This window comes from Pristis pectinata, chromosome 2 (genome assembly GCF_009764475.1).
Source record: "Pristis pectinata isolate sPriPec2 chromosome 2, sPriPec2.1.pri, whole genome shotgun sequence".
Taxonomy (NCBI): Eukaryota; Metazoa; Chordata; class Chondrichthyes; order Rhinopristiformes; family Pristidae; genus Pristis; species Pristis pectinata.
Window position 1 is genome coordinate 140045402 of NC_067406.1, and position 26606 is coordinate 140072007.

A 26606-nucleotide genomic window follows, 5' to 3' on the forward strand; every position below is an offset into this window, starting at 1 on the left:
GAAGCAAACCAAAGTAAAAAAGGAAACACAAGGGAATAAGACTTACAGGAATATCCAAAATCTGTGCGACCTTTTTGTTCTTTGGAAATGTGATAAAACAAACCTTAAAGAAAATAAGCAAAGAAAAAAGGAAAAGAAATGAAAAGAAAATTAAATGTTCACAAACACAGGCATTAACATAACAACAGGCTAAACATTCCAGCCATCTTCTCTTCAATCATCATCAGCGGAAGGCCAAGTGGTGGTAATTGGGTTCTGTGTGGGCATTAAGGTGTCTGATTGCATTACACGTTGTAACAGGAGTCACATGGGTAACCGCAAGAGAATTTGGATTCTTCTGTGATACATTTAGTGGCAGTAATTGCTTTAAGTGCCGACGTGTATTTGCATATCTATGAGCCTTTTTTAGCTGCAGTGAGGCCGCATGTTCCTTCACTCTGTAACAAGGGGGGTGTGGGATTATTCTGATTGATGTTGTGCAGATTGCTGGTCAGAGATTGTAGCTTCAGGGGTTCTCTGGTAGAGGGCTTCCAGGGGTATCTTCCCTGTTAAGTTCAATGCCCACTTATTAGGTGATACCACAGCTCAGCAGGTAGAGCTGCTGCCTCACAGCTCCAATGACCCGGGTCCAATCCTGACCCCAGGTGATGCCGATGTGGAGTTTGCACGTTCTCCCTGTGACATCGTGGGTTTCACCCGATGCTCCGGTTTCCTAAAGACGTGTGGGTTGGTAGGTTAGTTGCCTGCTGTAAAAAGCTCCTAGTGTGTAGGTGAGGGGTAGAATCTGAAAGGAATTGATGGGAAAGTGGGGAGAATAGGTTGCAAGGAAAATGAGGAGATGGGATTGATTTGAGAGACAGCATAGACTCACTGGGCCAAATGGCCTCTTCGTATGTCATTAGGAAATATATGAAGTTATCATTTTCCCAACAAACCATGTGGCAGTGAAGGGAGGGAAAGTCACACCAAAGGCCTTACTTTCTGATACATGAGGAGATGGCCTGATTTTTACTTAAAGGCCTTGGTTGAAAGGGAGATTGAAAGATTACAATCCCACAGATATTTACAAGGGCCCCGAATCAGCATTGCAACACCACTGTACAGAGGAGCTCTTAGGTCAGCCAGACACCTCCCTGACACACCAACATCCTGTGGAGCAGTGGCGATGGTAAATTGAGTCTTGCATTCAGTTCTAGTCACCCCATTACAGGAAGGATGTGGAGGCTTTGGAGAGGGTGCAGAAGAGGTTTATCAGGATACTGCCTGGATTAGAGGGCATGTGTTAGAAAGTAAGGTTGGACAAACTAGGGTTGTTTTTTTCTGGAGTGGCAGAAGCTTCGGGGAGACCTGATAGAAGTTTATAAAATTATGAGAGGCATAGATAGAGTAGACAGCCAGTATCTTTTTCCCAGGGTTGAATTGTCTCATACTGGAGGGCATGCATTTATGGTGAGAGGGGGTAACTTCAAAGGAGATGTGCGGGGCAAGTTTTTTACACAGAGAGCGGTGTGTGCCTGGAATGCACTGCCAGGGGTGGTGGAGGCAGATACGATAGAGGCATTTAAGAAGCTCTTAGATATACACATGAATATGCAGAGAATGGAGGGAGATGGACCATGTGCAGGCAGAAGGGATGAAGGAGGTTCATTAACTTAATTAGTTCGGCACAACATCGTAGACCGAAAGGCCTGTTCCTGTGCTGTGCTGTTCTATGTTCTAGATTATAAGGGCTGTAAAAATGGGGGATACTGCCCACTGTTTAGGGGCAGAAGCCAAGTGGTTTTAGAACACTGGAAGGCAGCCAACACTGGGTGTCAGGATCTACCAGAGAAAACAGATGCATATCCCCAGACCCCAATCACTATTGCATGTGAATTGGTAGCTGGGTGATCCACGTGTGGCATGGAGTCTCTCCCACACCCTGTGACCACCAACAGTTGCCTCCCTCAAGTACTCAGGTCACCAACCTCCCAGGACAACCCTCAGACTTCAGTGGATCATTGGGACGCACCTTTACCTCCAAGCTGAAAGGTTGTGGGTTCAAGTCTGATCCAGAGACATATGGACAAAACTTACAGTCCTGATGGAATGTGGCATCTTTGGAGGTAATCTCCTTCAGATACAGTTATAGAGTAACACAGCACAGAAACAGGTCCTTCAGCCCGACTCATCCATGCTGACCAAGATTCCCATCTCAGCTAGTCCCGTTTGCCCACGATTGGCCCATGTCCCTCTGTTTGACTATGGCTCTGTCTTCGCTCTCAGGTGTAATTAAATGACCCCTTTGACCAGAGAAGCTAAGGCTGAGTTCTTGCTGGTGCCCCAGTGAATATTGATTTTTCAACCAGCATCACCAAAACAGATCATTTGGCCATCATGAATTCATTGATCCTGGGATCTTGCTGTGCACAGGATGACTACTACATGTCCCAATGCTACGACACCATAGGACACTTCAACAATAGGTAAAGTGGGACAACCTGAAGTCGGGGAAGAAGCTGCACAAAAGCAAGATTTGCCTTCTTGCAAACTGCTGCCAGCAACGCAGTAGTGAAAAACAAAATCTTCTGGAGGAGAGAAACATTTAGAAGGGAAAAATGTTTTAAAATTTTCTTTGTAAAAGTTCATTTGTCAGTTATGGGAACAAGAAGGGTGAAAGTGAAGAACTCGTCTTATTGGATAATAAGCACATGTACTTTCTGATTGGCTCCAGGAGGGTAGCACATCATGGAATTGTAATGCTGGGGGACCAGTGGGGGGGAGTGGAGGGGTTGGAAGTGGATGGTCTTGTGACACATCTCCAGGAACATTCAATTAGCTGACAACCCTCTTCAGTGGCCATGGACGTGGTAGTTAGACCAACCTTGACTTCCTTTTATTATACAGCGTCACCAATATCTACAGCTGTTTTAATCAGTATCATAATTTGCTGGAAGAACTCAGTGGGTCGAGCAGCATCTATGGGGTAGAAGGAGTTGTCAACGTATCAGGACGAAACCCTGCATCAGGACAATCCTCCATACAACTCCTTTCCCCCCACAGATGCTGCTCAACTCAGTGAGTTCCTCCAACAGATTGTTTGTTGTTCCAGATTCCAGCATCTGCAGTCTCTTGTGTCCCCAGATGATCAGAGTACTTTGCCGCCATCAATTGAGAAGAAGTTTCTGCCTTTTGGTTCTTCCAATACAATTTGAAATGTCCTACAGCATGGAAAGAGACCCTTTGGCCCACTGACAATATGCTGACCATCAGGCACCCATTTACACTAATTCTACACGAATCCCATGTTCTTCTCCAATTCCCATAGCCCTCCTCCCCGAGTCCACCACTCAGGGCAACCTACAGTCTCCAGTCAATCCACCAACTCCCACTTCCTTGGGATCCTTGAGCACCAGCGGAAACCCCATGGCAGCACAGGGAGAACATGCAAATTCCAGGCAGACAGAACCCAAGGTCAGGACTGAGCCTGGCTTCTTTTCATCCAGAGAAATTTATGATTAACAGCTCCTCCTTACAGACAGTTCTTCAGCCTTGAAGGCGATGAGCACCCCACTCCTGGGCATCTACCACCTCTGAAGCTTGGACAGTTCATCTCATGACCCCCTTCCCGCACACACCATAACTGGTCCAACACAAAGATAAAATGTTTGCAAGGCTGTGGGGAGAGAGCCAGGGATTGGGACTGGGAAGAACTGAGGTCGCAGCTTGATTGGCTAAACAGCCTCCATCATCACTATACCAGCCCTACAAAATGGTCCTTCTCCTTCCCCAGATTCCCCACGGACACCTTCTCCTGAGTGTGGAGAAACTGGATGCTTGCTAGGCTGTTCCACAACGCTGGGCATCACATTGATTCAGCTCAACACCTGACTGCCATACCTGCAGAGGTTCCATCGCCAATCACCAGAGAAATGGTTCAAAGGGATAGGAAGAGGCCATTCAGTCCATCATAGGGAACAGCAGGTCATCCAGTCCTTGGAGTCTGTTCCAGTGTTCTATTACTTGGACAGCTAATCCCAAATGGCTTGAACTTTTGCCTCTGAGTCAGAAGGTTATTCTGCTCAGGGTGGCACTCGAAGGGAGTGCAACACTGTCAGAGGTGGTGTCTTTTAGCTGAGATATCACCAAGGTTTCCTCTGCCCCATGAATACAGAAGGTCCCATGCTGCTATTTCTGGCACAGAGGTGTTCTCGATATCCTGGCCAATTTTTCTCCCTCAATAAAATTATAACCAGCAAATTCGTTCTGAAGTGTAATTGGTGTCATAGAGTCATGGAGAGATACAGCACGGAAAGAGGCCCTTCAGCCCATCGAGTCCATGCCAACCATCAAGCCCCCATTTTTACACTAATCTTGCTCTAACCCACTTTGCTCTCCACATTCCCATCAACGACCCCGCAGATTTCACCACTCACCCACACATTATATTTCCCTTGCACTAATGTTTATTTTGTTGTGTAAGTTATGGATGATTTATGTCAATTTAACCTCATGCAATTTATTTTGTCATGTCCGTAATGTACTGTGCTGCTGCCACAAAAAGCCAATTTTTTGGGCACTTATACCCCGTGACAACAAATTTGATCTTGAATTTGAACACCAGGGGTAATTTACAGCGGCCAATTAACCTACTGACCTGCACAGCTTTGGGATGTGGGAGGAAACCAGAGCACCCTGGGGGGAAACCCACCCAGTCACAGGGAGAACATGCAAACTCCACACAGGCAGCACCCGAGGTCAGGATCGAACCCGGGTCTCTGGAGCTGTGAGGAAGCAGTTCCACCAACTGTGAACTGTGCCACCTTTGTCCTTTGGAATCATGGTACATCCCACAGCACATTTAAGGCACTGGTGTGGGTTAGCAGAATTCCTTCCCTAAATCCGGGATAACATTCCGGTGCAATAGCGATGGAGTGTGACATTTCTGGAGACCCTTCTAGGCAAGGTTCGATCTGTGCTCTCAGCTAGATGTGAAAGACTCCATGCTGTAACTAAAAGTGACCCCTGTGTCCCTCAACAATCATATAAAAAACTGAAAACCCATTGCCAATCAGGCAACCTCCTTGGAAGGTGAAATTGAGGTAATGCTTCAGTTCCAAGACCCTTCATCATGAGTTCTGACAGAAGGTCTCTGACCTGAAGTATTAACCCTGTTTCTCTCTCCACAGATGCTGCCCGACCTGCTGAGTGTTTTTAATTCTCTTAACTTGTTTCAGATTTCTAGCACCTGCAAGTTTCCTTTTTCTGATTTACAGTAACAGAATATTATTTGGTCCTTAACCACACTGCTATTTCTGGGATCTTGCTGTGCATGCCTCAGCCGCCACATTTCCTGCGTTACGACAGTGACTGAACTTGGAATACATCTCTGTTGGCTGTGAGACTCCCTGGGATGTCCTGAGAGGTGCAAGGTGCAGTGGTAACGAGTGCCTTTCTCCCTCAACATCACTGCCTGATCTGTTCCATCATCAGGAGCCAAAGCCCCACCCCAGCAAGGCCATCTGGGCTCTGGGGAAATCCAGCTTCTCTGGTTTAGCTAGTGTGGTGTCCAGTTGGGCAATCCATCCTTGTGAAGTCATAGCATTTCAAAGCAACTACTGTCTACACTTCTCGCTGCCTCAGTAGAGCAGCCAACATAATCAAAGACCCCACCCACCCCGGACATTCTCTCTTCTCCCCCCTCCCATCGGGCAGAAGGTACAAAAGCCTGAAAGCATGTACTACCAGGCTCAAGGACAGCTTCTATCCCACTGTTATAAGACTATTGAATGGACCTCTTGTACGATAAGATAAACTCTTGACCTCACAACCTACCTCGTCATGGCCTTGCACCTTATTGTCTGCCTGCACTGCACTTTCTCTGTAACTGTAACACTATATTCTGCATGCTGTTATTGCTTTTCCCTTGTACTACCTCGATGCGATGAAACGATCCATATGGATGGCATGCAAAACAAAGTTTTTCACTCTACCTCGGTACATGTGACAATAACAAACCAATTTACCAGTTTTACCCAAGTCATCCCCATCTATGTCTGTACTCTCCCCATGGCCCTGCAAATGCTTTCCATTAATTATCTAAATTTCTATTTAATTTTCTATCCAATTCTTTTCCCAAGTGTTGTCAGTGCATCTCCCTCCACCGCCTTCCAGATCCCAGCAGACAGCCAATGGGTTGGGGAAAGGGAATTCATGCAAGACCCTGAACCTCCACACAGGTGGGGCTTGGAAGTGGGAATATCTACGCTCCTCGGAATGTCCCTAGCACCAGAATGTCATCCCAGATTTAGGGAGGGAATTCTGCTAACCCACACCAGTGCCTTCAATGTGCTGTGGGATACCATGATTCCAATGACAATGGGTGGCACAGTGGCACCGTTGGTAGAGCCACCTCCTCATGCCCAAAAGACCCGGGTTCAATCCTGACCTCGGGTGCTGTCCGTGTGGAGTTTGCATGTTCTCCCTGTGACTGGGTGGGTTTCCTCCAAGTGTTCTGGTTTCCACCCACATCCCAAAAATATGCAGGTTGCTAGGTTTACATAGAACATGTCAGCACAGTACAGGCCCTTCGGCCCACAATGTTGTGCCGACATTTTATCCTGCTCTAAGATCTATCTAACCCTTCCCTCCCACATAGCCCCCTATTTCACTATCATTCATGTGTCTAAGAGTCTCTTAAATGTCCCTAATGTATCTGCTCCCACAGCCTCTGCTGGCAGTGCGTTCCATGCACACAACACTCTCTGAGTAAAAATCACCTCTGACATCCCCCCATAACTTCCTCCAATCACCTTAAAATTATGTCCCCTCGTGTTAGCCATTTTTGCCCTGGGAAAGTCTCTGACTGTCCACTCGGGCTATGCCTCTTATCATCTTGTACACCTCTATTAAGTCACCCCTCATCTTCCTTCGCTCCAAAGAGAAAAGCCCTAGCTCGCTCAACCTATCCTCATAAGACATGCTCTCCAATCTAGGCAGCATCCTGGTAAATCTCCTCTGCACCCTCTCTAAAGCTTCCACATCCTTTCTATAATGAGGCGACCAGAACCGAACACAATACTCCAAGTGTGGTCTAACCAGAGATTTATAGAGCTGCAAAATTACCTCGTGGCTCTTGAAGTCAATGCCCTGACTAATGAAGGCCAACACACCATACGCCTTCTTAACAACCCTATCAATCTGCGCAGCAACCTTGAGGGATCTATGGGCATGGACTCCAAGATCCCTCTGTTCCTCCATACTGCTAAGAGTTCTGCCATTAACCTTGTATTCTGCCTTTAAATTCGATCTTCCAAAGTGTATCACTTCACACTTTTCTGGTTTGAACTCCATCTGCCACTTCCCAGCCCAGCTCTGCATCCTATCAATGTCCTGTTGTAATCTACAGCAACCTTCTACATTATCCACAACACCACCAACATTTGTGTTATCTGAAAACTTACGAACCCACCCTTCCACATCCTCATCCAAGTCATTTATAAAAATCATAAAGAGCAGGGTCCCCAGAACAGATCCCTGCTGAACACCATTGGTCACTGACCTCCAGGCAGAATATGCTCCATCTATAACCATCCTCTCTTCCATGGGCAAGCCTATTCTGAATGTCACACAGCCAATGTTTCCTGGATCCCATGCCTCCTGATATTCTAAATGAGCCTTTAATGAAGAAGCTTATCAAACGCCTCACTGAAATCCATGTACACCACATCCACTGCTCTACCTTCATCAATGTGCTTTGTTACATCCTCAAAGAATTCAATCAGGCTCATGAGGCACGACCTGCCCCTTACAAAGCCATGCTGACTGTTCCTAATCAGCCTATGCTTCTCCAAATGCCCATAAGTCCTGTCTCTAAGAACCTACTCCAGTAATTTACCCACCACTGAAGTAAGACTCACTGGTCTGTAATTCCCAGGGTTATCCCTACTCCCTTTCTTAAACAAAGGAACAACATTTGCCACATTCCAATCATCTGGCACTACTCTTGTGGCCAGTGAGGACGCAAAGATCATCGCCAAAGGCACAGGAATCTCTTCCCTCGCTTCCTGTAATAACGTTGGATATATCCCATCTGGTCCCGGTGACTTATCTATCCTAATGTTTTTCAAAAGTTCCAGCACATCCCCTTTCCTCACGTTGACATGCCCTAGCGTATCAGCCTGTTGTACACCACCCTTATAAACATCAAGGTCTCTCTCTCTGGTGAATACTGAATACTTTTTCATTAAAGACCTCCCCTACCTCTTCCAACTCCAGGCACACGTTTCCTCTTTTATCCCTGATCAATCCTACCCTCACTCGAGTGATTCTTCACAGATGTGTAGAACGCCTTGGGGTTTTTCTTAATCCTACTTGCCAAGGCCTTCTCATGCCCCCTTCTAGCTCTCCTAAGTCCATTCTTAAACTCCCTCCTGGCTACCTTGTAACTCTCCAGAGCCCTGTCTGATCCTTGCTTTCTAAACCTCAGGTTTAGAAAGAAGCAAGCAGCTTTTTTCTTCCTCTTGACAAGATATACTACGTCTCTTGTCGACCACAGTTCCTTCACTCTACCATCCTTACCCTGCCTCAATGGGACAAACCTATCCAGAACCCCCTGCAAGTACTCCGTAAACAATCTCCGCATTTCTGTTGTGCACTTCCCCAAGAAAATCTGTTCCCAATTTACGCTCCCAAGTTCCTGCCTAATAGCATCACAATTCCCCCTCCCCCAATTAAATACTTTCCCATATTGTCTGCTCCTATCCCTCTCCAAGGCTATGGTAAAGGTCAAGGAGTTATAGTCACTATCTCCAAAATGCTCTCCCACCGAGAGATCTGAAACCTGATCAGGCTTATTGCCTAGTACCAGGTCCAGTATGGCCTCTCCTCTAGTTGGCCTGTCCACTGTAATTTGCTCCTAGGTGTGTTGTCCTGGGCCCTACAGATTGATGCAATCATGAAGAAGGTACACCAGCAGTTCTACTTCGTTAGGAGCTTGAGGAGATTTGGTACGTCACCAAAGAAGTTCACCGTACTTCTAGAGATGTACGGAGGAGAACATCCTGACAGGTTGCATCACCTCCTGGCATGGAGGCTCCAATGTACAGGATCGCAAGAGGCTGCAGAGGGTTGTAGATTCAGCCAACTCCATCATGGGCACAACTCTCCTTGACATCAAGGACACCTTCAAGAGGCAGTGCGTCAAGAAGTGCCTCAGGACCCTCACCGTCCAGGACATACCCTCTTCTCTTCACTACCACCGGGGAGGAGCTACAGGAGCCTGAAGACCCACACTCAATGATTCACAAACAACTTCTCCCCTCTGCCATCAGATTTCTGAACGATCCACGAACACTACCTCATTATTCCTTTTTTTTTGCACTATTTATTTATATTTGTAATTTATGAATTTTATGTCTTGCACTGTACTGCTGCCGCAAAACAACAAATTTCACGTCATATGTCAGTGGTAACAAACCTGATTCTGATTCTAGCTTGCGTTCACTGTTGAGACAGCTGGCAAACAGCTGGGTTCAATGCTATTGCCCTGTGCACTCTCTAATTGATGGGAAAATTGGTGCGTGAGGCAAAACCTGAGAACACTCCAGTGGTTTCCTCCTTCTTGTTAGTGAGTGGGTTTCATACATGCCCACGACCTCAAGCACAAAAACTGATCCGCTCAATAAATAGGGAGTGGAGGGAAATAGGAGGGGCAAGGTGATGTTAGGAGGGATGAGAATCTAAAGTTGGTCTAAGTGTGCTGAAAAATTTTGACTTTCTTTGTAATTAACGGTTGGCTGCCTTATATATTGGCAGCACGGTACAGCTGTAGGTAGTGATGTTGTTTCACAGCTCCAGTGACCCAGGTTCGATTCTGCCCTCAGGTGCTGTCTGTGTGGTGTTTGCATCTTCTCCCTGTGACGTTCCTCAAAGTTGTGCTGGTCAGTAGGTTAATTTGTGACTGTTAATTACCACACAGTGCTGGTGGGTGGGGATGTGAAAGAGAGGCAAATACAGGTGAGTAAGTGGGGTAAAGGGTTTGCTCTAAGAGCTGGCAGAAACATGATGGGTTGAGTGGCCTGCTCTATATTGCAAGGAAATAGAAGGATTTGCATTGTGTAGAAATCCAGTATGATTCCTCCGGGTGCTTCGGTTTCCTCCTGCATCCCAAGACTTGTGAGTTGGTAGGTTAACTGGTCACTGTAAGTTATCCCTAGTGTGGAGGTGAGGGGTAGAATCTGGGGGAGGGGGGGAGTTATTGGGAATGTAAGGAGAATATAGTGGGTTAGGTATAGAATTAGTGTAATTGTGAGTGTTTGCTGGCTGGCACAGACTCGGTGGGCTGTAGGGCCTGTTTCTGTGCTGTATCTGTGTTACAATTGCTAAGAGAAATTAGGCTTCCCTCAAACACGCTTCCTGGTTCCAAATCAAAAAACAAAATCTTCAATTATAAATATCATCACATGTAAGTTTAAGGAATATTTAAGCAAGAAACCATGGCTCATAAACATTCAACAACATAGCATCCAATCAGATTTGGGTTCTGAGTCCATTTAGCGTGCAGAGTCATTGAGTTGTCCCTCAAAAAAGGTTCAAATGAATTTGATAATGAAATTAAATTCTCGACACCTTTCATTTGTTTATTTTCTTGTCCCATTTTCAATCCTTTCACCCTGTCACAGATCTACCTCTTTCTTGTCTGTCTCTGTCTCCCAACTCCCACCTTCCCTCTCCCCTACCTGGATCCACCTGCCCGTCATTCTTCACCCCTCCATAGTCCACCTATCTCCACCGGCCCGTCTCACCACTCCCCCTCTCCTCTTTATCCTGGCTATCTTCCCTCTCCACTTTTAGGCCTGATGTAGGGTTTCGACCCGAAACGTTGACAATTCCTTTCCCACCCAGAGATGCTGCTCGACCTGCTGAGACCCTCCAGAAGATGGTTTGTTGCTCCAGGTCTTCCTCTTTGCTCTTTCTCCACTGCTTACAATCTGTTCAATAGAACATAGAACATTACAGCACATTACAGGCCCTTTGGCCCATACTGTTGTGCCGACATTTTATCCTGCTCTAAGATCTATCTAACCCTTCCCTCCCACGTAGCCCCCCCATTTTTCTATCATTCATGTGTCTATCTAAGAGTCTCTTAAATGTCCCTAATATATCTGACCCCACAACCTCTGCCGGCAGTGCGTTCCATGCACCCACCACTCTCTGTGTAAAATACTTACCCCTGACATCTCCCTTATACCTTCCTCCAATCACCTTAAAATTAGGTCGCCCTGGGAAAATGTCTCTGACTGTCCACTTGATCTGTGCCTCTTATCATCTTGTACACCTCTATCAAGTCACCTCTCACCCTCCTTCTCTCCAAAGAGAAACGCCCTAGCTCACTCAACCTGTCCTCATAAGACATGCTCTCCAATCCAGGCAACATCCTGGTAAATCTCCTCTGCACCCTCTGTAAAGCTTCCACATCCTTCCTATAATGAGGTGACCAGAATTGAACACAATACTCCGTGTGGTCTAACCAGAGTTCTATAGAGCTGCAACATCACCTCACGGCTCTTGAATTCAATACCCTGGCTAATGAAGGCCAACATACCATATGCCTTCTTAACAACCCTATCAACTGGCAAGGCAACCTTGAGGGATCTATGGATGTGGACCCCAAGATCCCTCTGTTCCTCCACACTGCTAAGAGTCCTGCCATTAACCTCGTATTCTGCCTTCAAATTCGATCTCTTGAAGTGTATCACTTCACACTTATTCAGGCTGAACTCCATCTGCCACTTCTCAGCCCAGCTCTGCACTCTATCAATACCCGGTTGTAATCTACAGCAGCCTTCTACACTATCCACAACACCACCAACCTTTGTGTCATCAGCAAACTTACTAACCCACTCTTCCACATCCCCATCCAAGTCATTTATAAAAATCACAAAAAGCAGGGGTTGCAGAACAGATCCCTGCGGAACACCACTGGTCACCGACCTCCAGGCAGAATACGCTCCATCTATAACCACCCTCTGTCTTCAATCTCTAACTTGTTCCAAGATACTCTGAAGCATTAACTATTTCTTCCTCATTGACTGACGCTCTGCACTTTCCTGGCCTCCTGCAGCAGATTGTTTGTTGCTCCAGATTCCGGTATCTGCACTCTCTTGTGCCTCCCGCACTTTCCCTTCAGATCGATGATGCCATTGCTCTGTTTAGAGTGGTGAATTTTGGATAGACCTGCTCTGTTTCCCCGAGGAATGAGGGAGAATCTCGCTGAAACTGGCAGAGTTACGAACCAAGTCGCCAAAGGTTTCTTCCCCTGCACTCCCCAGACCTGTGACTTGTAGCAGCTTGAATGACAAGAGCAGCCATCAGGATGGTGGCTGGTTCCCCTCCAACTTGGTGGCCGTCCTTCCATTCTCGCTGGGTCTAAACCTTGGAACTCCCTCCCTGGTCACTCAGGGGAACACATTCACCATAGAACATAGAACAGTACAGCAGAGGAACAGGCCCTTCGGCCCACCATGTCTGTGCCGACCAAACTAATCCCATCTGCCTGCACATGGTGTGTATCGCTCAATCACCTGCTCACCTGCCTGTCAAAGTGCCTCTTAAACATTGCTGTCATATTTGCCTCCACCACCTCCCCTGGCAGTGTGTTCCAGGCACCCATCGCTCTCTGTGAACAGAAATCTCACCTCATGAAGCACTGCAGTGATCCCATGAACATGTAAATAGCAACAACTGATTTACACTCTCATTTTGCCTCCACGGGAAGGCAATGCATGCAAAGAAAATGCTGTCAGGTTAAGTAGCCACTGTGAAATGGCCCTGGTGTGTCAGTGAGTGAGGGGATTGTGGGGAGGTTGGGATGAGGAAAGATGGATGATTAATGATCACCACTTCTGCTGGTGGGAGTTGACAGATCACAGGCACACAGTATGGAAGAGGAGAGAAAGGTGCAAAGAGCTCATGAACTGAAGGGTTTTTGTTTTCATGCTGTATGAGCCAATGATTCTATGAATATACTTATAAAATTGCTGCATTTCTCTTAGTACATCAGTGCTACCTGGAGGTGACAGTGAAGACCTAGCCAGCTTCATGGCCAGCACTGCCACCCAGTGGGCTATACGAGCATTGCCGCCTCTTGTAAATGCACAATTGAAACCTCTCGTACTTCTTTACGATATTGAAGGGAGCCATTCCACCCATCAAGTCTACGCCAGCTCTCTGAGCATTCCCCCACTTTATTTCCCCATCACCTACTTTGTCACACACGCCCCTCTGACCCCCCCCCCCCCCCCCCACTATCTACCAGCACTTGTGGTAACTTACAGCAGCCAATTAACTGACCAACCCGCAAGTTCTTGTGATGTGGGAGGAAGATGGAGCACCCAGTGGGAGCCCACACGGTCACAGGGAGAACTCCACGCTTACAGCACCAGAAGGTGGGATCGAACCGGGGTCCCTGGAGCTGTGAGACAGCAGCACTACCTGCAGCACCACCGTGACACCCTCCCTCCGGGCAAAGGCATTTCTGCTGAATTTCTCGTCTTGTTGACTACTTTATATTAAAGTCCACTGGTTGTACAAGTGCAAGTGATCTCTATACACCCACTTGGTCAAAACCTTCCATCATTTTAATTTCATTGGATCACCCATCAGAGTTTCGAAGGACATTTCAAAGAGTTCTTTTCTCTCTGGGGTTTGGGCTTGGATTGAAAGATCACATTTCGGATACAGTCTGTTTTAAATCCACATCACACGAAGAGTTTTGCTTCATACACAGCTCTCAAACTCGTCGATTAATTGCAACGCGATTAAAGAAACGTTGCTTCTTGTTTCTTTCTTAAATAAAATCCAGAATAAACACACTGCTGGTCCTCTTGTTCTTCTGGGCAGTTTAACCGAGTTCAACGCTCACGAGTAGGCTGGGTAAGCAAGGTGAAAGGACAGAGAGCACTCCCTCAGGATGTCCTAAAGCATTTAAAAGCCAAGGGAAGTTCATTTTGAGGTATGGTCAATGAGCCAGCATGCAGCAAGATTATTAATCAGCGTTATTGATTAGTTAGTTTGAGGTTGTATGAACCGAAGCATAATGGCAACAAGGGGAGACCAGGGTGAACTGCCCTACAAGCAGTGCTGCAAGGCTACTTATGGCAGAGCAGGTGGTGCCTCGGTTTCTGACTGAGCAGCATGTCCTCAGCATTGCACTGGGATCATCAGTCTGTATTCTGCAGTGGGACTCAAACCCAAGGCCCTCTGGCTCAGAAGGAGCTGTCCCAGAGCCACAGGCAAAAGCAAATAGGCACATAATTTGCCAGCTGTGTGATAGGTGCTTCGGAAGAGTCTCCCTGGAAATGTATTCCCACACAATGCACATTCAGTGTTGGGGAAGATCTGATGGAGTTTCCCCAATGTTGCTCCCTACTGGGATGAAACCATGAAGTCTGTGCCTTCAGTAGGAAGGCTGCAGGTATCGTGTCATTGGAGAGGGTGCTACGGCTGGCAGCCAGGTTGCTAACTGTACTTGATCCCCTCCATGGGCCCTTAGCTACAAGAACTGACACACACACACACACACACACACACACACACACACACACACACACACACACACACGCACGCACACACATGCATGTACACACAAACACGCACACGTGCACAGATACACACACACTGATTAATGCATACATAAACACATATGTATACCGATATAGACACACATATACATGACATGCACATATATAAACACATGCACACAAATGCACATATATGTTCACATACAAATGCACACAAATACATGTGTGTTTGTACACACGGATATAGACAAACACAAACACACAGATTCACACACGTATGTTTGCACACACAAATACACACATTTGTATGCATGGATATACCCAAACACAGATTCACACATACATAAACACATGCACACATATGTTCACACGCACAGATATACAACACACACATGTGCACACACATCCAGATACACACAGAGGCACCAACACATGCAGGTACAAAGGCACACAAGCATGTATAGAGAGTTACACATGCGTGTACATAAAGACGCAGGATCACACCCACAGGTGGATGCAGAAGCCCACACACACACACACACACACACACACACACACACACACACACATACAAGGACACACACACACACAGACACATACACACACACACACACACACACACACACACACACACACACACACACACACACACACACACACACACACACACAAAGGACAGACACACATGCAGACAAAGACCCAAGTTGCTGGTGTATATATTGGCCGCTGTGTCTCTCCACTTTACCACAGTGGGTCATTGACCTTGAACCACCCTGGGACATGCTGAGGTTAAGAAAGACACCAAGGAGATGAAAAAAGTTTGATGTTTGGTCAACACTTCGGCTGGAAGGGTTGACCGATCGCTGGCACACAGCACGAGGGAGGAGAGGAAGACCTCGTCATATCAGAGCGGAGAACGGGGTGAGGGGAGGGGGTGTGGTCAGGAAAGGGTTATACGGGTGAGCACTGTGGCAGTTGCAGGGGTAGGGAGGGGATGGGTCCTCACTTACTTTGCATGCATAGCCCGTCAGTGCAGTTTTTGGAGTCTAGCACGGGTCCGTGGCAGTCCTTCCCACCGGTTTTAGGGGCAGGGGCAGTGCACTCCCTCCTCCGCCAGTGCATGCACTCTGTCCCACACGTTGACCACTTGCTCCATTCTGTCCACCCACCATCCACTACACAAGAGAAAAGCGTCAGTACACAAGTTCACAAGGGGGAGAAGGCGTCCTCAAGTCCCAATACAAAACGACCCACCACACCACAGAGAGTCACCGAGCGTGGAAACAGGCCCTTCGGCCCAACTGGTCCATGCCGACCAAGATACCCATCCAAGCTGGTCCCATTTGCCCACGTTTGGCCCATATCCCTCTGAACCTTCCCTATCCATGGACCTGTCCAAGTACCTGTTAAATGTTGTGATGGTACCTGCCTCAACCACTTCCTCACACCACCCTCAGGTTCCTATTCAGTCTTTCCTCTCTCACCTTAAAACTGTGCCCTCTAGTTCTTGATTCCCCAACCCTGGGAAAAAAACTGAGTGCATTCACCCTACCTATGCCCCTGTCTCATGAGGCAAGGGATGGAGAAAAGTCTGCCTGACTTCACACATCCATGTGACCTCCTCCGATGTTGAGTCAAGTTAACAACTTCAAATGAAGTCCCTTCGTAAAAAGCTGAAAAGTTAGTTGTATCTCGAGCTCTACAATTCCCACTACGGACCAGGGGCTGAGGTGACAGAACTTTGGATTAAGTGCCAACCGAGGCTATATTGCATGGAGAGATGGACAGGGGTTAATGGACACATTTAGAAGGTGGTGTCAGCAGACAGGCAGACACAGACAGGTAAATAAACAGGTAGATAAATAGACTGAAAGGCAGGTGTTACCTGAACACTACGCAAATAAAAGATGAGCTCTTGATCTCTCAATCTACCTCGTCATGGACCTTGCACCTTATTGTCTACCTGCACTGCACTTCCTTTGTAACTGTAACACCATATTCTGGCATCTCATTCTAGTGAGGTACTCTCTCTCTCTGTGATCTTTGCTGTTCTCCAGCTCTTTGCCTATGTGCTCACCTGGATGCTCCAGATTCCAGCATCTATAGAATCTCTTGTGTCTACACTATATTCTACATTCTGTTTTCCTTTTTATTACCTCGATGTGCTTATGTATGGAATGATCTGTCTGGGTGGCAAGCAAACAAAAGCTTTTTATTGTATCTCAGTGAATATGACGATAATAAACCGATTACCAACACCAATGCATCTTGATCCATAAGGAGATCTCTGGGGTGAAACAATGCCTCCACCTCCAGCAGAAAGACTCCTGCGTCCTAAGATGTAGATGCAATGGTTGTCCACTGTGAGACCATTGATTATAGGGCGATTATTAGTCAAAGTGTCCCACTGTTGGCGCAGTGGGCAGAGTCGCTGCCTCAAAGCTCCAGAGGCCTGGGTTCGATCTTGATCCCTGGCCTTGTCTGTCTGACCTCTGCGTGACCGCGTGGGTTTCCCCGGATGCTCCGGTTTCCTCCCACGTCCCAAAGAGGTGCAGGTCGGGAGGTTAATTGGCCGCTTTAAAACGTCCCTAGCGTGTAGGTGAGTGGTAGCATCTGGAGCGGTTGATGGGAGTGTGGGGAGAATAAAATGGGTTAAGGTAAGTCGTGTAAAAATGTTAATTAATATGTTAATAAATATGTTAATTGGCTGCTGCAAATTGCTCTTATATGGATGGGAGGAGAATCAGGATGTTGATGGGAATATGAAAGAGCAGAGGTGACAGGGAAATTTGGGGGAGTTGGATTGATGGGACTCCCTGAGAGTTGGCATAGACGATGGGCTGAATGGCCTATTATACTGTAAGGAGATGTGGGAAGGGCCATGATGCCATCAGTGGAGCTTCGATGGAGGCTGTAGAAGCGGCCTCTGCCTCCACACCCCTCTCTGTTGTATCCTTCACCTGATATCGTGCTCTGGGTCCCTGCACCAAACTACAGCTCTGTCCGTTAGTTCCTCACTGGCACTGAGTTCAAAGCCACGCCGGCTGGCCCCAAGGCAGCTGCAGGAAGGTTCGCAGCCGTTCCTGAGCTGGCGAGAAGCCCAGATGGGTGCACGGACTGTGCCGATCCCGGGGATACGGGACAACCGTGGCTGCTGTACCCCTCCTGGGCGATGACCTGTTTTATTGCAACCGGAGCACCAATCACCCAGCATCAAGAGCAAGGCATCAGCAGGTCTACATGGATGGAGGTCATAGAGTCATAGCGAGATACAGCACAGAAACAGGCCCTTCAGCCCCTCGAGTCCATGCCATCCTTTTACGATAATTGAACCGTGAACTATTCTCCCCACATTCCCATCAGTTCCTTTCAGATTCTATCCTTTGTCTATACACTATGGAGAATTTACAGCGGCCTATTAATCTACCAACTCTCACCTTTTTGGGATGTGGGAGGAAACCGGAGCACCCCAGGGGCAGATCACGCGGTCACAGGGAGAACGTGCAAACTCCACGCAGACAGCGCCGGAGGTCGGGATCGAACCTGGGTCGCTGGAGCTGCGAGGACCTGTTGCGCCACTGTGCTGCCTGCGGGAAAGAGGTGGGAGAGCATGGACTGCTGTACCTCAGACTCCTCCCGCCAGGAGACTCTGATGAATGGGTTGGAGAGCTGGAATCTAACGCACGACAGAGGCATCGACACGGGCTTTCTCAATGGTCCCAACAAGGTGATGTCTGACCTTTAAGGTCAGCTCTGTTTCCTAGGCAGCTGAGAATTGACAGAGTAACTCTGAAGTATTTGGTTTCAGTAGTGGCTAAATTAAACAGAACATAGAACAGTACAGCACAGGAACAGGCCCTTCGGCCCACGATGTGCTGAACTAATTAAGCTAGTCCCTTCTGCCTGCACATGGTCCGTATCCCTCCATTCTCTGCCTATCTAAGAGCCTCTTAAACGCCTCTATCGTATCTGCTTCCACCACCACCTCTGGAAGTACATTCCAGGCACCCACCACTCTCTGCATTAAAAACTTGCCCCGCACATCTCCTTTAAACTTTCCCCCTCTCACCTTAACTGCATGTCCTCCAGTATTAGACCCTGAGAAAAAGATACCGGCTGTCTACTCTATCTACGCCTCTCATAATTTTACAAACTTCTATCAGGTCTCCCCTCAGCCTTCGCCGCTCCAGAGAAAACAACCCAAGTTTGTCCAACCTCTCCTTATAGCTCATACTCTCTAATCCAGGCAGCATCCTGGTGAACCTCTTCTGAATCTTCTCCAAAGCCTCCACATCCTTCCTGTAATGGGGAGACCAGAACTAAAGGCATTACTCCAGATGTGGCCTAACCAGAGTTTTACACAAGTAAATACACAGGAAATTAATACATTTTCATTCAGGAAATATTTGGTTTTAGTGTGCAATAACATTCTGACAGGAGATTGTTCAGACTCTTAATAAAACTGGGGACACCAGATACAAATGGAGACACCGGTCCATCTCCTGTGAGACTCACTAGGGGTCCAGAACCACATAGTGTTCAGGTAATATCAATTTGTCTGCCTGCCTTCTAGCCTTTTGTTCACCTATTTAGTTACCTGTCGTCCATCTCTTTGCTTGTTGTTTATCAGTCTTAGGTCTGTCTATCTATCTTCCCATTGATCTACCTGTCAGCTTATTCATCTGCCTGTCCTCTGATCTGTCTTTCTGTCTGTCTTTCTGTGGTGATCTACTTATCGATTACATCTTTGTGTTTATCAGTTGTTCTGTCACTATACAACATGGCCATCGTTAGCTTCGGCCCGCACGCTGATCTAAATCTCCTCGGAAAACTTTTGATGTGCCATTTTTTCCCTCAGTAACTAAAGCTTCAATGTTTGTGCGTGGTTTAGATTTGTACTATCTTCAGGGATCGAGCCCACATAGAATGCAAACTCTCAGTGACGGAAGGGAAGGGAGGAGAACCCATGAAGAGGTGGGTCGAGGGGGAACAACTGGAGGGACATCCAGGGAGGAGGGCTGGGAGGTCGAGGATGAAGGGTTCAGAGAAGGAGATGGACCAGGAGAGGCTCTCTACGATCAGGTAGGAGTGATTGGGGAAGGAGGCAGTGGAAGGTACAGCAGGGCAGGAGGTTTCTCCGAAGGACCACCACTCAGGCACGTTTCCCTGAAAACTGGTTGTCTGGGTCAATAGGCACTTCTCAAGAGTCCAGAGGGGTTGGGGCAAAGCACCATGTCTGTGGAGCAGAAGGGAGAGGAATGAGCGTTTAACATCACTCGTCCATGGGTGGTGACCAGAACATACTCGATATCTATGTTGCAACATCATTGTCCAGAGCAACAACAGGACAAGAATGACTTTGTTCTCTTTGGAGCCCACACTGTCCATGAACTCTTCTTCCCTCTCCTCCCCCTTCTCCTCATCCGCCCATTCCCCCTGAGCAGGCCTCCAGGCTGATTGATGGGAACGAGGAAGAGCTGTCCCATTCCGGAGAATGGAAGGAAGACAAGATTGGCTAGCCAAACGGAACAGCCTGCTTCACGGATACAGGTGACAAGGTGCCCAATGGTGGGTAAGGATGAGGGGCCTTTCAATGAGCACAGTGCCTCTGGGACACAACTGTGGGGGTTTAATTGATAAAAGGCAGCGGAGAGAGAAGGCCTCATCCCCATGGACAGGACCAAGGCTTCTCTCTCTAGCAGGTACTTGGTTAATCAGTACTGCTACACAGAGTACAATGGCCTGGAGTGACTCTCCTCCCAGGCTAGCTAGGATGGTCTACCATTCCTTCAGGTGTTCTGTGTTGGTTCCCAGCAACTCATTGCCTCATTGTCCTGACAGGAGTAAGGGCCTGTTGGCTGGAGCAAGGTCAGAGCTACCAAAGCATTTTTTCCAGCAACAGGGTTGGGGAGTGTGTAGAGAGGCACCAGTGATGTCCATTGCTAGGAGTGCAGTGACTGAGTACACGGTCCTCCATAGACAGATTCCCAGTGGTCAGTTGCACAGAGACCGGGCTGGAAACAGACCCTTGCTGCCCACACCAGTGCAGTTGAGGTTGCGTTGCATAAGGTCCCTTAACACCTGGCCAATGCCCTTGAATGCAGCACCTTGGCAAGGTATACAAAGGCTCACTCCGCCAGGCTTTACATTCGTGTAGATCACACGCAAATAAATTTTGAGATGCTGACGAAATCACTGTATTATGTTGTTCAGAACCCCTTCAAGGGAGGTAACCTGCCCCTGACCTAGCATAGATGACATGCGACTCCAGACCCACCAACGTGGATGACTCTCGTTTGCTCTCTGAAATAGCTCCACATACCCCTGGTTCCAGGGCAGGAGCAGAGACGTGGGCTCAAGGAATGATCCCGGGCAACACCGACAGGTAAACTGTGAATTTCCAGCACATACCCCTCAATGCCGTGTTGCATTCCAAGTAAAGTCAATTTTGATTGCACAACTCTTAAATAAACGGCATTACATGATTGAATTTCTTGTATATTTTCATTTAAAACAGGAGAGGGGAATGTTGGAAACACTCCTCGGGTCAGGCAGCGTCTGTGGGGGTGGAAAGGAGTTCATGCAGGTCAATGGCCCCCGCGATGGTTTCGGACTTGCAGTGTCCGCAGAACTTGCAATGGGTGGGTTTTTGTTGGGTGCAGGTTATGCAGGGTTGTGTTCCTGTGAACTGTTGGTAACCCGGACAATTCACAAGTCGGAACTCCGGCGGTGAACCGAGTCCCCAGTGGCAGGAGATGCCGGCAGCCCTGCAGAGGCCAGCAGATCCATCCCCACTGCACATACGTTAGGTGTCTGGTAACCAGGGGAGGAACCGTACAGGTATGGAATCAAGGTGAGCAAAGGATTCAGGTACAGAGCAGGCAAGAGCTCTGCCTAGGGGCTGGGTTACCTCCTTGAACTTGGGGAACTACTGGGATCTACTTGTTCCTAGATCGCCACTCCTGATAATCCTTTCCTTTATTTCATCCCAGCTCTGGTGTATGGATGTTTAAGATGTAAATAAGTCACATGGGTACAAAATGCAATGGCCTCATCATGTGTATATCTGACATAAGCACCATGTGTTGCCATGCCTTGTGATTAGACCAGAATAAAGTGTACATACTTGGTTAGAAACTCCAAGTGTCCTGTAGATTCTCTGGTTAGACTTTACCAGCTCTCCTGGTGACACACAAAGTCCACTGCTTCATCCCAGATTGATAGACAGGACAATGTCCCAAAGAGGGGGCATTCTCTCTTCTCCCCCCTCCCATCGGGCAGAAGATACAAAAGCCTGAAAGCACGTACCATCAGGCTCAAGGACAGCTTCTATCCCGTTGTAATACTATTGAATGGTTCCCTAGTATGATAAGATGGACTCTTGGCCTCACAATCTACCCCATAATGGCCTTGCACCTTATTGTCTGCCTGCACTGCACTTTCTCTGTAACTGTAACACTTTATTCTGCATTCTGTATTGTTTTACCTTGTACTATCTCAATGCGCTGTTGTAATGAATTGATCTGTATGGACGGTATGCAAGACAAGTTTGTCACTGTACCTCGGTACATGTGACCAATTTAGACCTTAAGGGAATCGATGAATGCGGAGACAGAGCAGGAAGGTGGGGCCAGGGAAACAGATCACCACGGTCTTATTGAACGGCAGAGCAGACATAAAGGGCCAAATGTGCTATTCCCAGTGCTTTTTCTGATGTTATTACACATTACGGTCTGTATGGGTAGCAATTGCCATCAGTTAATGATAAAGGAAATCTCCACTACTATCTTGTACAGGCACTGCAGGTCAATAGCTGAACACAGAATTTCATGTCAACGTTAGCATTGCAAGTCAGTTGCCTGATACAACATTACAGCACAACAACTTTGTCTAAGTGGTAATCAATAGTCCAGTGTAGGCACAATGGAAAATTAATCTTATACAGACTCTGTAGCACAGTGGATTCATAGGACTGTTAATTCACAAGAAATGTAGTTGTTCTTTCAGTGGAGGATCCCCCTATCTAAATTAAACAATCCTGTGCAAACACAATCTTTTGTACACCACTTTTCAGAAGGACCCAACTGCGGGACAATCCGTTATGGTGTGGCAGGGGGTGGTTTACGGTGAACCCACTGTGTTTCCATTTACCAGGACACATGGTGGTGCAGGCAATTTTCTGGACACTCTGGCCATCGCAGAAGGCCCCTCCGTTGAGAGGCGCGGGATTGGTGCAGGTCCGTGTCCGTTTCTGGTAGCCGCGCCCACATCGGCTGTTGCAGGCTGACCACTCTGCCCATGTGGACCAGCCTCCATTTACTGGGGAGAGGGGAAGAGAGGGAGAAGTTGTTAAGACAGTGTTTGCATGGATTGAGAACCGATTCAATCTTTGCAGGTTGAGGGCAAATAGGAACGGGCAATAAATACTGTCGACAAACAAATAAAGCAAAATGTATCATCCAGCACCAAGGCTGAGACTTAACATTAAAGTGCAAGACAATCTTCTCGATAAATTATATTTTTCCATAATCGATACATTATTAAATTCCTGGGTGTTAACATAATCGGATGACCTGTCCCGGGCCCAGCACGTAGATCAAATCACAAGGAAGGTGTGCTAACATCTTTACTCTCTTACAAGGTTAAGGAGGTGGGGCAGGTCACTGAACACTCCAAGAAACTTCTACAGATGTTCTGTTGAAAGTATCCTGACTGGTTGCATCACGGTCTGGTACGGCAATTCGAATGCGCAAGAACGTAAAAAGCTGCAGAGAGTAGTGGACTCAGTCCAGTACATCACGGGCACATCCCTCCCCACCATCGGTAGTATCTACAGGAGGCACTGCCTCAAGAAGGCAACATCCATCGTCAAAGATCCCCACCATCCGGGCCATGCCGTCTTCTTGCAGCTACCATCAGGCAGGAGGTACAGAAGCCTGAAGTCCCACACCACCAGGTTCAGGAACAGCTACTTCCCTTCAACTACTCAGTTCTTGAACCAACTGGCAAATCCCTAACCACTACCTCAGTGTAGCAACACTATGACCACTTTGCACTACAACAGACTTTTTTTTGTTCTAATTGTGTTCTTTCTTCTAAAAATTGCGTACAATTTATGTTTTTCTTGGGAATGTTGCAAATCTATTGCTATGTGCCTGTGATGCTGCTGCAAGTAAGTTTTTTATTGCACCTGTGCATACACATACTTGTGCATGTGACAATAAACTCGACTCTCTGCAGCTTTTTACATTCCTGTGCATTCGAATTGCCGTACCAGACCATGATGCAACCAGTCAGGATACTTTCAACAGTACATCTATAGAATTTTGTTAGAGTGTTCAGTGACAAGCCGAACCTCCTTAACCTTCTAAGAGAGTAAAGACGCTAGCACATCTTCCTTGTGATTTGATCTATGTGCTGGGCCCAGGACAGGTCATCTGATTATGTTAACGCCCAGAAATTTAATAATGTACCGAGTCTGGAAAAATATAATTTATCGAGAAGATTTCCAAGTGTCTGCTTTAGGAATCTGGTGTCAGGCATATGAACACGGCCTGTCGTCTGGCGCTGGTTGTGATTAGAGCCTCCATGCTTTGGCCGTTGGCCTAACAGAAGATGCTGACGCTAGTTCCCCTAATAAATATTAAACAAGACCTTCAGCAAAGGATTAGGCTTCTGATCCAATGTGGCAGTATAACCACAATTTAATTTGGAACTGATTACTTGGAAATACCACTTCAATGAAATCTGGACGATCATTTAATTAAGGAGGGAAGGATGACCTAATTAACTGAGATTTAATCACAAGCATTTCAGAGTATATCTCCCCCGTAGTGTGGTAAAGGGATTTTACAGGGTATGCACCTCTTTAATATTTCCCATAATCATTTACTGTCTGTTAAGTCAGGAATAATTTCACACATGGCCACTATTCTGTGTGTCACTCCTGTGTTCTCATTACAACAAGGACCAGAACTACATTGTTGGTTGTAATGCATTTTGGGACCTCCCATTTGATCTAGTAATGCAGATCTTGCCTTTGTTATGATCCTGTGCATTGCCCCCACTGTGTTTTCAAGAGTCTCAGCTACAGACTCACTCATTTTGTCAAAGCCTCTATTATAATGACTCTGGTTTTCTTGTTCTATAATGATAACAACTTTCAGTCATTTAGCGCCTTTAACATGGCAAAACATGCCAAGAGGTTTCACAGGTTATTATATCTGTTGTTGGCAGAATCTCAGATGGCGATGAAGGGATGTACAGGAGTGAGGTAGATCGGCTGGTTGAGGGGTGTCACAACAACAACCTCGCACTCAACGTCAGCAAGACCAAGATTGTGGACTTCAGGAAGGGATAGCCGGGAGAACACACTCCAGTCCTCGTTGAGGGGTCAACGGTGGAAAGGGTGAGCAGCTTCAAGTTCCTGGGTGTCAACATCTCTGAGGATCTATCCTGGGCCCAACACATTGATGCAATCATGATGAAGGCACGCCAGTGGCTCTACTTCGTTAGGAGTTTGAGGAGATTTGGTATGTCACCAAAGACTCTTACAAATTTCTATCGATGTACGGTGGAGAGCATTCTGACTGGTTGCATCACCGCCTGGTATGAAGGCTCCAATGCACAGGATCACAAGAGGCTGCAGAGGGCTGTAGACTCAGCCAGCTCCATCACGGGCACAACCCTCCCCAACATCAAGGACATCTTCAAGAGTCGGTGCCTCAGGAAGGCGGCATCTATCACAAAAGACCCTCACCACCCGGGACACGCCCTCTTCTCGTTACCATTATCGGGGAGGAGGTACAGGACCCTGAAGACCCACACTCAACGATTCGGGAACAGCTTCTTCCCCTCCGCCATCAGATTTCTGAATGGTCCACGAACCCATGAACACTACCTTGTTATTCCTTTTTTTTTGCACTTCTTATTTATTTCTGTAATTTATAGATTTTTATGTCGTGCACTGTACTGCTGCCGCAAAACGACAAATTTCACGTCCTATATCAGTGATAGTAAACCTGATTCTGATTCTGATCAAAGACAGGATGATGACAAACGTGGCAAATTAGGGCAGGGGATCAAAAACCTGGTCAAAGAGGGCAGCACGTGCTAAAGAAGGAAAAGTTTATGGAAGGAATTCGTGAGGTCTTGGCAGCTGATGGCTGTCAATGGGGAGAAATTATCGAGGGGGATGAGGAGGTTAGAAATGGAGGAGTGCAGTGGAAGGTTACACTCAATGTCTAATTGCAGCAATGCCTTTGCTGTGGACTGGACTGGAATGTCACCCAGTTTGCCACGTACCTGCTTGAGGTTACAATACACTCTGCGTCGGGCCAATGGGTTAACTCACCATAGACGATGACAGTGGCTGTGGTACTTCGGCGTCGGGCCACGATGTTCTTGGCGATGCACGTGTAGTTGGCGGTGTCAGACAGCCTGGCCTGTTTGATGATCAGGTTGTGGTCGATGGTCAGGTAGAAATTCCGGTCCTCCTCTGGATCGATGACCTCCTCATTCCTCAGCCACTCCACCTCGAGTTCAAGAGAAGGAGCCACACAGTGAGATTCTACACCAACTGCTCACATCTTCCGTCGAAAACATCATCAGGCACTGAGCCAAACACCTTGGCAGTCCTGTGAACAAGTGCCTGACTGAATGCAGCCTCCTTACTCTCATCAGAAGCTGAGAGAGCTGTGAATTTGGACAGGGGGACGGGGTGGGGGGGTGGTTAATTCATTGCCCCCACGTTAAGGAGAGGAGATAGTCGATTCATCCAGGGTTCATTGCTCTTTCCTGGGACATGGGCTGCACTGGCTGGGCAAGCATTTGTGTGGGTTTCTCTCGGGCTCTCTGCTTTCCTCGCACACTCCAAAGATGTGTGGGTTGGTGGGTTAATTGGTCGCTGGAAACTGTAGAGAGTAGGTGGGTGATACAACCTTGGGGGCGGTGGGGAGTCAATCGGAATGCAGAGAGAAAATCAAATAGGATTAGTGTAGAATTAATGTAAATGGATGCTTGATAATTGACATGGACTTGAATGGG

At 47.3% G+C, this 26606-nt stretch overlaps 1 protein-coding gene across 6 annotated transcripts in view; it reads right to left on the minus strand.

Moving 5' to 3' along the window:
• Positions 1 to 26606, minus strand: part of LOC127579658 (netrin receptor UNC5C-like) — a 401675-nt gene that overhangs the window by 49131 nt on the left and 325938 nt on the right. For 3 of the 6 annotated variants that reach the window (XR_007957712.1, XM_052032593.1, XM_052032613.1), the window contains exons 5-8: positions 25915 to 26095; positions 22713 to 22880; positions 15572 to 15736; positions 47 to 103 (exon numbers count right to left, since the gene is read on the minus strand). Coding sequence is in view for 5 of the 6 variants with exons in the window: in XM_052032593.1 (XP_051888553.1) it covers positions 47 to 103; positions 15572 to 15736; positions 22713 to 22880; positions 25915 to 26095 (571 nt within the window). In the remaining variant the exon portion in view is untranslated. The remainder of the gene's footprint in view (positions 1 to 46; positions 104 to 15571; positions 15737 to 22712; positions 22881 to 25914; positions 26096 to 26606) is intronic. The other 3 variants (XM_052032612.1, XM_052032608.1, XM_052032614.1) reach the window with 3 other exon arrangements.